Genomic DNA, 13,896 nt, shown 5'->3' on the forward strand with positions numbered 1-13,896 from the left:
TATGTATTCTGTTTTTTTCCCAGTCCTGTAGCAGCTACTTGGTTGGGTGTTTATTTCACGTAGCAGAAAATACCTACCACAGAAATGCAAAGGCATCCTGACAGCAAGTTTGTCTTTGGGCATGTTGACATCATCCTCCTTTCTGAGCTCTAATTCAACTTTCAACACAATGCCTAAAACTGCAGAGCCTCTGGGCACAAAAGATGAACACGAGAGTACACTTGTGCATTCTGTTGCCCTGTAAGCAAATTGCCTTGTTAATGAGGAATCAGTGAAATAATGGGTTTGATAGTCTGGGTTTAGATTAGCTAAGAGAAAGTGCAAAAATGTTTTTTTGTATATCACAGGCAGCAGCACATCCTGTTCAACATTCAGTGCTATGAAAGTCATTGATTAATTCTTCAACCTCTCTCACAGGAAAAGACAAGATACAGCTATTTCATATGTAGTAACTACTCTTTAAAAAAAATGAGGAAGCTAGGATTTTTTAAGTTCACTGGGGGTTGGAACTAGATGATCTTAATGTCCTTTCCAACCCTAACTATTCTATGATTCTATGATAGGCCAAACCACAGCTGCACTTTACAAAGTGCATATATACCTCATAAAAGATAACTCCTGCTTTCAGCTTATTGTATTTACACAGCCTGTGCCTGGAAGGAGGAGAATGCCATTGCTTTCATGTAATAAAGAAAAGAAACTCTGGGTATGTACATATGACCAACATCTGTGGGGTGAACATTGCTTCCCCTGCTCATGATGACAACAAGTCATTGCACACACAGACAGAAACCCTGCAGACTAGATAATGTACTGTGAATTGCTGCTCCATGCTATCTTGTTCATGTAGTCATACATGTAATGAATTGTATCTGAAGTCTCTTCCAATAAGGAGAATGCTCCAAGCTGGTTGCTGTCTGAGTTCTGCATTTCAGCAGCTGGAAGCTGATGGAAAAGAGGAGGTAAAAGGCATCCATATTTCTATAGTTTTCCTTTCCAAGCTAAATAGCTTGGATGAGAGAAGAGGATAACATCACTGAATCACTCAGACAATCCGATCTTTCAGCTAATCGTGTTGGGAGGTTAAAAGATTTTTACAAATAAACAATTAAAAAAAGGCAAGCATCAGCTTATGTGTTTAACAGGAAGGCTGTAATTATGCTGTGTTCTGTACCACATGCAATACTAAAATACTGAAGTTTTACGTTATCTGTCCTTCTTTTGTAGAACTCGTACATTCTCTTCTTATCATAATGTCCCATCTGGTACGTTACTCAAAGTCGAGCCTAAGTATTCTACCACTTGAGATATCACATAAACAAAAACAATGTGAAGCAGCTCACAATAAACACATCACAAAAACCTGCTTCTTGGCCTTCTAAAATCTTGCTGGCTCTGCTTTGACAGGGCAAAGAGCCCATCAAAACTGCTTGACCAGCTTCCTCACAATCTGAAGGCAGACTGTGTCTCCCACAGACTTTGTCATCCTCAGCCCATTTTTTGTAGTGGCAGATGCATCAGGGCAAAGCGATGGGACTCATGTCTCTCTGATGCAGCAATCACCCACTGCTGTTCTATCAGCTGGGCATAAGAGAACTGCCTATGCTGTAGACCCACAGTCTGGTTTGCAGTCTTTTTGAATTTCCTTCATTCTGACAGAAGAATGGTTCAGTGTTGGCACACATGGTGAGCCTGCTTCAGGGCTGTTATAACCTGTAATAGTTGGTGACAGCATCCAAGACACTGGTATGTCAGGCCAAAGACAGCTGGCTGGCAGCAGTCCTCACTCTTTCACTGACTTCACATGCTCTATAGTTATGATATAGACAGCAGAAAGTGGTTTGAAAACCCTCATGTGAGACACATTAAATCTGTGTCTGCAGTGGACTTTGTATTTAGCACAAACATGCATATAATCACCAGATTTTTATTCCAGAATGACAGGACAGGAAAAGGACCTCTCTCAGCTGTTTAGGATAATTTGTTTTAAATAGACTAAGTAAAAACCCTAACCATTCTCTCTGTCTGTCTTTTAAAAGTGGTTAGTTTCTTTAATGCAGTTGACTTTAGAGATTCACCACTGCATGTACTGTAATTTGAATGAAAAATATGCTGCTCTCAAGATTGAGTCTAAGCAGAACTCCTTTTTGATAAACTAATCTTTGTAAAATCCACTGTTCTCTTTGTTTAACAAAGTCAGGAGCTAGCTATTAGTTCTTTTATATATATATATTTTTAATATATTTTATTCTCTTTAAATAGACTATTCAGAGTACAGCATGCTGAAAAGTAGGAATGGGGCACCTCAGCAGCTATTTGTTATGGCTGTACTCTTCCTTTCACCAGAAACACAAACCACACAATCATTACAGCAATCAGCATGAAACACATCAGGTTAAATCCCTCATTTCTTTAGCATAATATGAAGTCTCTCTTTCTCTCATATTACCCTTCTGCCCAGTCAGGTATGTGAGGTTTTTCTAGGCAACAGGTGTTTTCTGAAATAAAATACAACCTTCCCCTTCAGCTCATTATGCGAAAGAGGCAGCAGCTGCAAGTATAATGCTGAGGACACATGGTCTGTAAGACACCCAGAATAAAAATACTCCTTGTTCCACTTGTTAAGGTAAAGCACAGATGTTGCTTCCGTGATAAGCATGAGCATAAGGCAACCACAGTCTGCTTCATGTTGTAAACTCAGAATCTAGGATTTCAGAATATTGAGAAGGCTGCAATCCAGAATCACCAGTTTCTTTATGTAAGGAAAAGTTGTTCATGTCTAAGCTCACAGTCCTAACAAATACTCCTTATCACAGTTTGCGTTACACTATCAACAATATGCTAGGGACTATCCACGGACTTGGCAGATAAATTATTAATCATCTTTTATATTGACTCAATTGTATCAGAGAGTGGTAAATGCATAAATTAATACATTTACTGATTTAAATATTTACAGATAGTGTATATGTAAAAGGTTTCAGTCATTTAGAATGTTAAATGCAACTTTTGTCCCTGCTTAGTGTTAGTACTAAGGCCATTTCTGTATCTCTCAGATCTAGAGTGTTGAGAAGTCAGCTGCAAAACAGCGGTGTCTAATGAATATAATGACCGAAGCTAGAACTGATGCTTTCCAGGGAGCAATTCTCTGCTCAGTTAGGTTGATAATTGACAACCTCCACCCCCATTTATTGATTTATCTGTAAGAACAAAGTACATACATTGTAGCTTATGGTATAACTGGTAAGGTAAAAAGGCTTTTTCTAATAAAAAGGAAGTGCAGCATTTCCTTAGAAACAGAAAGATCCTCTATTATTGCCTGATCTTTTCACCTCCTACTTTTCTAGGCCTAACTCGGTCAGAAACTCTAGCCAACTAACAAGAACATATAACACCACAGAGAAAACACAGTTCACAGAATAATTCCAGAGCTCTTGCTCTGTGAGCAGACTGGTTACTTTGGCTGTCTTGCAAAATATTTATGCTGGCCTTGCAGCATAAGTCCCAGAAGCTTGTAGGACTGCATGGTTTTCTGACTACAGCATTTGTTATGCAGAGTAGCAGCTGCAATGAACTGGGAAATCTACACACAGAGAAAGGCCCAACAGCATCTACTAGAAAAAAATAAAAGCTTCATACTCCTTCAGATCCAGGTCAGACTGATCCTGGCTCTTTCATGTCTGTTTCGCTTGCAAAACTGATATTGGTAAGCTATTGGTAAGACAAGTCCATCCCTTATCATTCTATCCCACCAGTTTTAGAGAAGACAGGTTTAAAAAATAAAATGAAATAAACAAGCTCTGATCACAAGATATTATAAGGTTGCAAAGTAATTTCATCAAGAAAATGATATCATAGTACTTCCTTGCTGTGACATACATGGTAAAAAAGGGTGTCATTTAAATATGCAACCTAATAAATTTTTAGTTTGATATATTGTTCTGAATGAAAGAGATGTAATAAAAACAATCAAAAGAATAAAATATCTACATTAATTGGTATGATGATAACATATGCCTAGAAGACAACCATAAGAAGTTAGCACTGCTCAGACCCACCTATTGTTTGCTACTCATTTGACTTGTGTTTTTAATTGTGTTCCTGTCCTGCAAAGGGCTCAGCAGCCAATAGGTCAATTCAAATCTCTTGTGACTGAGAATGTTTATATATTTTGTGTACTATGGTCTTCAGCCTTTGAAGGGGAGCAGTCTCTTCTTATGGATCCATACAGCCTTTTGCCCTTCCTGAACCAGCTGTCATCAGTGTGTTATGCCAGGTTATTACTACTACAAGAACTAATAATTCAGAGTACCACTGTTAGGATTCTGCTCTACCCAGCAGTCAAGGCTGATCACACAGATTCCAAGACTTGTATGCTTACATCACAGGGAGAAAATCTCAGTAAATACTCACATGTGTCTTCACATCACCTTCAAGAATCTTGCTGTACCTGAGAAAATCGGCAACACTTCCATTCAGCAGCCTATCAAAGGCTTCAACATATGGTGCTAGGCCTGTAGGAGAAGAGCATTCCATTATAATGGGTTCATAAAGTACACAATGCATAGGACATTCTTTTGTAGCAGATGGTGGAGAAATACCATAGAAGCAGGGGAAATTGCTGTAACTTAATTTCTGCCATACTCATTGATTTGTGACATTAGCAAAATAGGAGGTATAATGAATTTTTCCTGGCTAGAAAAAAAAGCCCTGCTCTTGGTAGAGCTTGGCTAGGAACATGAAGAGAATTTAGTCTGCATACAGTAATGGGAAGTCTCTTTTGTCTTACAATAACAGGCACAAAAATAAGTATTTCTCAGGCCTTCAAAGATCCAGTGGTCTGATAAGCACGACACTCTTAACAAAACTCTGCTGTTGCATATAAAACAAGTTTTATCTCCTAAAAAGAATCTACACTGAACAACCCACCCATTCCTGAAGATCTTTGCACTGTTTGGTGAGTTTTAGTAGGAAGCAATTCCATTTCCAGTTAGATAAAAACCTTTAAAATAGGCTGACAGCGGATTTATGTAGTTAAATGTGGATTTGTGACCTCCTTACTTTGTTGTCTGACCTTGCAAAACTACCACTGGATAAAGAGAGCTCAAATGAGTCCTCTAGATGACACATCCCATTGACTAGGTATGCTATATATTCTATCAGAGGAATAAAAATGCTTTTTTCTCTATGGTATACTGAGCAGTTCCCTGACAAAGTGGACAATCAGTTTCTTACGCACCTGGCTTTTAAAAGGCTTCATGTGATACCTTTTAAGGCAGCAAAAATAATCTTCCCTTGGATGCTTTCCAGCCCCCCTTTACTCCCTGACATACCCTTATGTCTTGTCTATGCCTCAGAGCCTTTGCTAGGTCCAGCATGATCAATGCACATGTGAATTTATGGCATCTGTAGGATCTGAGAAATCAAGGTTAAAATTCTTCCCAGCCTCTCTCCCTCATTAATGAAGCTTGGAGATTGCTCTGAAGAGGTACCAGGCTTTCCCCAGAGAGTCTGCTTTAACTTTTTGGCACTACATAACAATTGCGTCCAAGTTCATAATTTTGAAAGCCCTCTTTATTCCACAAGAGTCATCTGGCTCCTCGACAGAAAAAAGAAAGGCTCTGGCAATTGGATTTTGCAATGGCCTGTGTGAAAAAAAATGTAGTTAGTCAGCTAGGCGGGATTTCAAGGCTCCTTTTGTTTTCTTGATGTCACCTTCAATTCTGAGGAATTTCTGGGCTTTCTTCCATATTAAATGTTTGTGTGTAAAACCCTCAAATGACCTAGTGTACAAAAGGTTTTAGCTGTGGAGATGCTTTCCAAAGCCTGTTTATGTTCTTTGTCAAAATCTGTGTGTCTCCAAGAGAATCACTGTAATCTTTTACTTTAGAGCTGAATTTTAAATAGCAGTTCACTAAATGGCAATTTTCCTATGCAAAACTAGAAAGCAACTATGCTATTTCTTACTATTCAATACAGCTAACTTCCAGGAGCACTTACTAGAATTTGCTGTGGGCTGTGCACAGCAATTGAATGATTTGTTTGCAATCCTGCCTTTGCAATACCATTTAGGAAAACAGTAAAGGTACAGTTCTCCCAATAATTAATTCTATGTTAATTCAATAATAATTCTAATTATGGGATGATCTTTTAGGAGAGGGGCTTGTGGTAGAAGAAAGCAATGTATCTCCATTTCCACTAAAGACTTAAAAGAGGTCACACTCTGGCTGAGTGTCAATTTTAAAGGAGAAGAAGAGACCTGTTCTGTAAGACTGTCAACTCTGCAGTTGCTGTGGATGTTACGTGAACCTCTTCAGAGGCACAGTAACACAGGCATACAGACTGATATTTGTGGCACTATATGTGTATCAGTGGCCCAAACCAAAGAAACAATACAGTCTTTCCTGACTGCATCAGCAAATCTAATTCCAGAGTCCCTGTGTGAGACAGCTCTGCCTGGAGATACGGTGCAGGATGGCAAGTGCATCATGGTGCTGCTCATCTCAGCTTCTTACTGCTGTCTCTCAGTGGGTGTGTTTTAAAATCTCACTCCAGCAAGGTTTGTCAGGTGGTTTCTTCTAAGGAGCTGCTGGGGTTTTAAGGCTCTGATTCCCTGTGGGGTGGATCTTTTCACCTGACTGAGCTTGTAGGTTAGGCCAAGGATATAGCAATTTTCATTGAAGTACCTCACATGAAGAGTTCATCTCCTGTTCTAAAAGCAACCCTGGCTCTGCAGTACTGGGCTCTGGATTAAGAGAAACGCACCTAAATGGATTCATTATAGGACTGAAGCCTGCATTTTTACAAAATGTATATTTCCTAGTGGCGATTGATTTAATTGTCAGTTTGTACATGGATCATGTCTCCTCATGACTTTGCTATGGTTTGCTATCTGTCTAGGTCTTCTCTGGACTGTAAGCATTTTATTACTGAAGTTAAATCATGTGCTATGGAAGCCCACTGGAAGATGCTCCCTTCCTGCCACAGACACATGCTGCTTTCAGCCAGCTGCTCTACAGCAGCTGCTAGTGTATAGGCATATGGTAAACATGACTTTGGGGAAGGTTCCTCACATGTGTTGTTGGGTAAGGGCTGGCATACAAGGACAATAAAGCTGCTGACATTACTGACTTGCTTCTGTGTCAGTATGTGAGCTGCCTGCATTTTCTGCTTGTTCTGCAGCTTCTGTACAGCAACTGAGCCCATGCTGGGATGTGCTGTTCTCTGGAGAATGCAGGAAGGGCCAAGGAATACAGAAAGCAAAGGACATGAATCTAATAAAGGGATATATGCTGGAGTTCTGGGTGAACAAGCTCTGGAGAAAAGAGAGGGCACTCTATGGAATCAACATTGTAACTGCCATGTTTCTAAGGTTATTTACCCTGTAAATTTCAGGAACGACAAATGAAGGAGTGAAAAAAAAATGATTTGGTATGTGATGTAAATAAATGAAGATAGACTTGTTTGGTGTATTCTCCAATGTGGAGATCCACTTGAGAAAGGAAAAGCTCAAGAGATAACAATATAAGGCCATGGATTTGTGGCAGCCATTAATGAGTAAATGCTTAATGAACAAACTCAGATTTGATTACGGATATTAAACAATTCAGTGAAGTGGGTCCACAGTGAGAAATTCAGGGAGCTGGCAAACAAACTCAATGTTTATATAGGTGACTTTTTTGGGAATACTTATGCTGTAAATGTTGGGGATATCTCATTTATTCTGCTAATTTGGCTCAAGCAGACATTTTCATCTGGTAAATTATCTACAACAATATAAATGCCAAAATGGAAAGAGTGATAAAGCTTGAAATATGGACAGTATATTTTAGAGACTAGTCAAATCTTGAGTTTTCTATGCTATATTAATTTGGAATTATGCATACACCTAAGCTTGTCACATTAGTTTTCTAAATTCATTTTTAAAATAATACTTTCTTTTGACACCAAATTTGTAAGGGGTGGGATTACACTTCTTCTTAGAAGACAAACATATGTGCTACTTGCGATTTTTTGATAACAGAGGGATGGTACTTCAAAAAAACCCAGACTTACTTCCATTGACTCCATTAATGGCATCACACTCCATTCCACCAGATCCATGTGAGTCTGAAAATAATGATTCAAGTCGAGTCACTGCTTTCTCCAGTCTCTCCATCAAACCATGAGTCTCTGCCATTCTGAAAAAAACATCATTAAGGATAAAAACAGTGTTAGGTGCCTCCGAGTAAAGCCAATGCTTTACCTCACGCTACAGTTCTGTTCACCTTGGGGCTTTATCAGCTTTTATGATAAAACTTGTGTCCTTGAAATACTGTCTTTCTGGCATATAAGCAGCTGCAGTAAAGCAGCTGACATATGCTAACTTGCTTTGTCAAAAGGGCATATGATCAGCACTCAACCCTTGTTTTTCATTGTAAACTGCAGATTCAAAACACTGCTAGCATAGCTTTGACAGTCTATATGTGGACAACTTATGACAAATAAATTGTCTGTGTATGCTCCCGATCAGATATTGAGATGACTGAAATATTTATAAACGTAACTGGTAAAAACTTATGTCTGTAGTGATTTGCATCAGCCATTTACAGGGGGAAAAATATAGACTCCGTTAATTCTTGACTGAAAGCCAGACTTTCAATGTATTCTTCCTGATTTCTTAAAAGATACTTTCTGAAATTTGCCTCAGTCTTTTATGCTTTGTAGTAAGAATCCCACAAGAAGCCAAGGTGGTTTTCTGTTTATTCTGATATGATTTCCCATCACTTCATTTTTTTCTAAGGAAAGTACCTGACATGAATCAGTGTTTCCCAAGGTTTTTAAATCATGCAATAATGACCTTTTGGAAAGAAAAAAAATAATCAGTACAGTACTGCTACAGTGCTTTTGATTTAAAATTAAACAGAAATTAGGTTAAACTTTTAGCAACTCACACATTACTTTCTTTGCCCACAATGTGATTATCTGCTCTCTTATATGTGAGGAAGTGTAGGCATTGACATTTTTGAATACTGGCCAATGCCTCAGGGAACACAGTGCTATCTATATACACCTCAGACTGAGAAGTGGTTATATAAGCAAAGACAAAGCTATGTTTAAATCCCTGATAAGTTTAACATACATGTTCCTTACTTAAGGTTGTGAGTGTTTTATTCTGCTAAGTGACATACAGTAAGAAGGGGCGCGGGGGGGATGATTTATGGCTCTTGGTTAACATGATCCTTGTGAACATCTCCAGCTCAGTTCCCACACCAGACTACATCCCCTGCCCAGCACTGGGGTGTGGGGGCAATGGAGCAACTTGCATCCCCAGCAGAGGCAAGCAAGTAGTGGAGTCCCTGCCCACAAGGTATTGATTGCAGTATGGCTTGTAGACTAGAAAAGCTAAGCGTACCTGGAATACATGTGTAAATTCATAAACTATCCTGCTAAAAGTGCTAGTATCGCAGAGATACCAAAGCATAATAGTAGATTCCAACAAACCGAGCAATACTGGCAACCAAAACAAACATTGCGCCTCAGTGTCCCCATGTTCAGGGGAGAATCATAGAATCAATCATAGAATAGTTAGGGTTGGAAAGGACCTTAAGATTATCTACTTCCTAAGTATTATAATTAAAAAGTAAAGTAATGTGAAAAGAAAGGGGTTTATTTACAGATTAGTATTAATAAATCTTATGCATAAAAATAATAATAGTAATTTTATTTTTGATATGTACATGTGAGAAAAGATTAGCTACTAGGACCGTGGAAACACATGCAGAGCTCTTGCGCTGAGTCATGCTGCCTGTCAAACAAGGTGGGACCTTCAGACTTCACCCTATAAATATAATGAGGTTTGTGTTTGACCTAAAAGTGAAGCAGAAGATTTTAGTGAGAAACCCTTTGGAGAACCATTCTCATGAGAAAGCCTTTATCTGGAATTTATGGGGTTTTCCTATTTACATTAAACAAAAAACAAACCCACAAAAGAGGATGACATCAGACAGTGGGCATATAAACACTCAAAATTGAGAGGGGCTCTCAACACTATTCGGCTTGAAAAATCAATGATTTTTCTTTTTTTCTTTTCTTTTTTTCTTCAGAAAAAGCCCTGAACTTGTAAGTAACTTTGTAAGTACAAACATCTTGGCAGGAACGAGATGAGGGTTTCAGGAGAACTTCTGAAATGTTTAAAGTTTTGTGAGAATACTAAACCTTTTTCTTAAAACAATGCACTGCTAATCCTCAGAACTATTATGGACACATTCTTTTCAACATTTTACCCTGCTACATAAAAACCTAAAATGGTATCTGGTTTAAGACTTATGTTTTAAACCAGTCTAAAGTCAGGCTAGTCTAACACAGCATACTAACAGTCAACTCATTTCATCAGTATATACATGTGTATTTCCAGCATAGTTCCTGTTCCTGTCTTTATGTGAAGATACAGTCTGATAGACTTTTTTTTCACCTGCCTCAAAATTTTCCTTGATGGCATATACAAATTTCTTTGGAAGACCTGTTCCTTTTTGATTCTTCAGCCTGATTTTGCCTGTGGAAGGACCCAACTGTTTGATTAAAAACCCACTGTTTGACTGCACACGCTTGAAGGGTCTGAGGAATCTCACAAATGAAGACATGTAATTCTACCCAACAAACTACCCTCTGCAAAATGACAAGAATATGGATTACAGTGTCAATAGCTCAAAGGAATAAGCCAACTCAATAACCCTATGGACTTTTTACACAACTCGTGCCAGTTGCACCATAGTGTTTTGCTCACTGTATTCTTCACAGCTGTATTCTGTTTCCATTAACTGGAGAACTACAATGTTATTCTTCCAAAAGCAGGGATCACCAGCAAGGCAGTCACAAAATAATATATTGTTATAATCTTTTTAGACAGAAGTAGGAATCATTTTTACCATAAAATTAGGGCTGCCAGGAGTGTATTGTTTTTATAAGGAATTTTGTACTTAAAAACCCCTCAAACATTATGTTTACACTGAACATACCTTTTTATTTGTGTACTTATATATTCACAACTAAATGGTATTTGCATCTATACTTTTATATATGCATGTACGTAAGTACACACATAGGTATCCCTGTCATATATGAATAAAGTGCAAGTATACTTTTGCCATTACTGTATATAACACTACAAGAGCAAATCACTTGTACATGTAATAACCTTACATTTACACTTTGCTTTACCATCAATTGCCTATCATACAAATAAGACTGGAATTAATGCTACTGTTCTGAGGACTCCACTAACAACTCTCTTCATCCATTCTTAATCTAAACATTGACAACTTTGCCTATATTTAGGGATTCATATATTTGGCTCATATTATGACAACTTTCAGTATTTTCTTGGCCTGTATTCAGCTGTGCCTCTGATTACTTATAATTCCACACTGCACTCTGCGTGGTCACACTGACACCACAAAGCCACCGCTTAAAAGGAGTCAGAACACAAATGGTACAGCTTGACTGTGAGAAGATCCTGCCTGTGTGATATAGTATCAGAGCTCATAATATAAATAAATAATAAAACTGGGCTACTTACAGAGCCAAATAAAACCTGTGTCAATGAAAAGTAAAGGGGATGTAAATACATCTATGGGATGCTTCTGCTCCCATAGAACACATTTTTACATCAAGATAGATTCTCTACCTCATTTCTACTGGGGTTTTAATTAAAGCTTTGATCTCAAAGTGGATTATTTGGGTTAATCATGTATCTTTCCTAGAGCTGATGCTCACCACCTATAAGGAGTTAAAAACAATAGTGCTTCAACTCCCATATAATCCTGTATTCGGCTGCTTTCTTGGTGGGGAAGTATGCTGTCCTTCATTGACAATGAAGCCAACTGAGAGCCAGGAAAGGTGTTAACCCACATCTACTGACAATCATTTAAAAGCTGACATTGTTAGCAGTCTCTTGTGAACAAAAAATAAGAGGGAGGATCCACAGATCTGCTCTGCTTACTGTTGGTGATATCTTTTTGGGGAGTGTTAAAGGTATGTGGTAATTCTACCATCTGTTGTTTCTTTCCCAAAAGCTGTGAAGCCAAAATCAGGTAGAACAAGGCATGCTGAAGACCAAAAGAAGATCTCTTTTTATAGACAGACCTTGGGAGATCACTGCTTTTCTCTCCAGCTCTCTCAAAGCATCTTTTATCTATTATCAAGGGGAAAAAAAAAACATTATCTACAGACTAAAATTCCCTGACATACTCATCCCAAACAGCAATCAAACTAGAAGCCAAAACACGGGTATTATTCCTGTTATCACTGAATGTGCCTTACAACAGAGGACCATATTGCTCCATCTCAAGAAGAAACAAGCTGTAACAAGCCCACAGGGAGAAGCCGCGCAGTAGCATAAGGGGAAAAAGTAAACACATGATAACTTACTAGGCATGTAAATATGGCAGTTTTGAACACAGGAATGCTGCCACCCTGTAAAGTGTGGTATTATTCTGACAAACATCAGCAAGAGATAGTATAAAGTTTGTTTTACTTCCTAGCACACTTTCAGTTTAGAAGAAAAAGCAGCAACTTGTTAGGGTTTTTTTTTTTATTCCCTGAGTACCAGTCCTTCCACATTCACCTAGCATCTGAAAAACTAAGCCACATCTCACTCACGCTCATCATCCTGACATTCTACAGGCCAGATTTTGCTTTTCATTTCCATGCCAAAAAAAGGGCAGATGCCTAAAACAGAATACAAGCAGCACTGTGGCATTTTAATTCTATCTAACATTCCTACACCACCTGGAAGATCATAGTCTGATTCAAAGTATGGCAGCTTGCATATGCGCTTTCTCTCCTAGTCTTTTAATAAATTGGTACTGAGATACAAAAATATACAAAAACCTTGATTGCCAGCTGGTACTATCAGAGAGCTAGTCATGAATGCTTTATAAATCCAAAGTACCGTGTCCTCTAAGAGTTCTTCTGTACAATATATAGCAGCATTTATCAAGGGGAAATTTATATGCATTCTTAAACATCCCCTCAAATTACAAAAGCATCTTATGGCACTTAAATTTCTGAAAAAGACACAGCCAGCTTGAGCCTGAAATGACTGGCTTTCTCATACCATCATTCAAACGTATGTATCAACTCCAACCTGTGTTGAGTGGGCAGTCTTTTTGCCACCTTTGGCATCAGACCCAAATTCCTGCTGCATACCATTCTGATCCAGACAGTGAAAACCCACTGGTTTGGAGCCTCATTCTCAGAGGAACTCCCATTTGGAGTTCTTCTTCCCAGGCAGAGCACAGAAGCAGTCAGGTACTGGCTGAGTGGTAACAAAGGGCCCCTGAAGTTATCCGGATTATTACCATAAAAGATTTTGAGTGGAGAATGCAAAGCAAAGGAGTATTGGTTAGAAGAAAGCATGTGTTGGTAGACAGGCAGAAACATTACCTTGTATGGTTTATGGTTTGTTTCCCATTAGCTGTGTGGGAGGAATGTAAACAAAGGCTTGTCAAGCTGTTGTCAAATCGGATTAAAACACAAGACCTCTCAGTAAAGCTCTGTGAGAGGAGAATGATCCAGGGTTCAAAGCAGAGCCTCTGGTGACCTTTTTGTTCTTTTGTCCCCCCAAATCTGCTACAAGATCCTTTGGAAGCAATGCTGTTTTAAGTACATATTAAAAAAATACATTTTTTATCCTAGTAAAAGATAGTCTTGTATATCTAACAGTATTAAAACTTTGACTTTTTTTTTCCCCTTATTTTGTCCAAATGCACATGTTATACCTGGAATAGCAAAAAGACAAAAATGTCAGTGTGACTTCTACTTTTTGTGGATGGGTGCACCATTTTGACTGATAGATTGAAGTCTTCCTGGCTCTAGTATACTCCTTATAAAATATTTCTGTCTGTGGCTCAATGT

At 38.4% G+C, this 13,896-nt stretch overlaps 1 protein-coding gene across 2 annotated transcripts in view; it reads right to left on the bottom strand.

Moving 5' to 3' along the window:
* CAP2 (cyclase associated actin cytoskeleton regulatory protein 2) overlaps positions 1-13,896 on the bottom strand; it is a 68,276-nt gene that overhangs the window by 48,680 nt on the left and 5,700 nt on the right. For both annotated transcript variants that reach the window (XM_061449506.1, XM_061449507.1), the window contains exons 2-3: positions 8,056-8,180; positions 4,414-4,514 (exon numbers count right to left, since the gene is read on the bottom strand). In XM_061449506.1, the coding sequence (XP_061305490.1) occupies positions 4,414-4,514; positions 8,056-8,179 (225 nt within the window). In that variant the 5' untranslated portion in view covers position 8,180. The remainder of the gene's footprint in view (positions 1-4,413; positions 4,515-8,055; positions 8,181-13,896) is intronic.

Source organism: Pezoporus flaviventris, unplaced genomic scaffold (assembly GCF_033815535.1).
Source record: "Pezoporus flaviventris isolate CSIRO_AGI_PZ_B2104156 unplaced genomic scaffold, CSIRO_AGI_Pfla_v1 ptg000007l, whole genome shotgun sequence".
Taxonomy (NCBI): domain Eukaryota; kingdom Metazoa; phylum Chordata; class Aves; order Psittaciformes; family Psittacidae; genus Pezoporus; species Pezoporus flaviventris.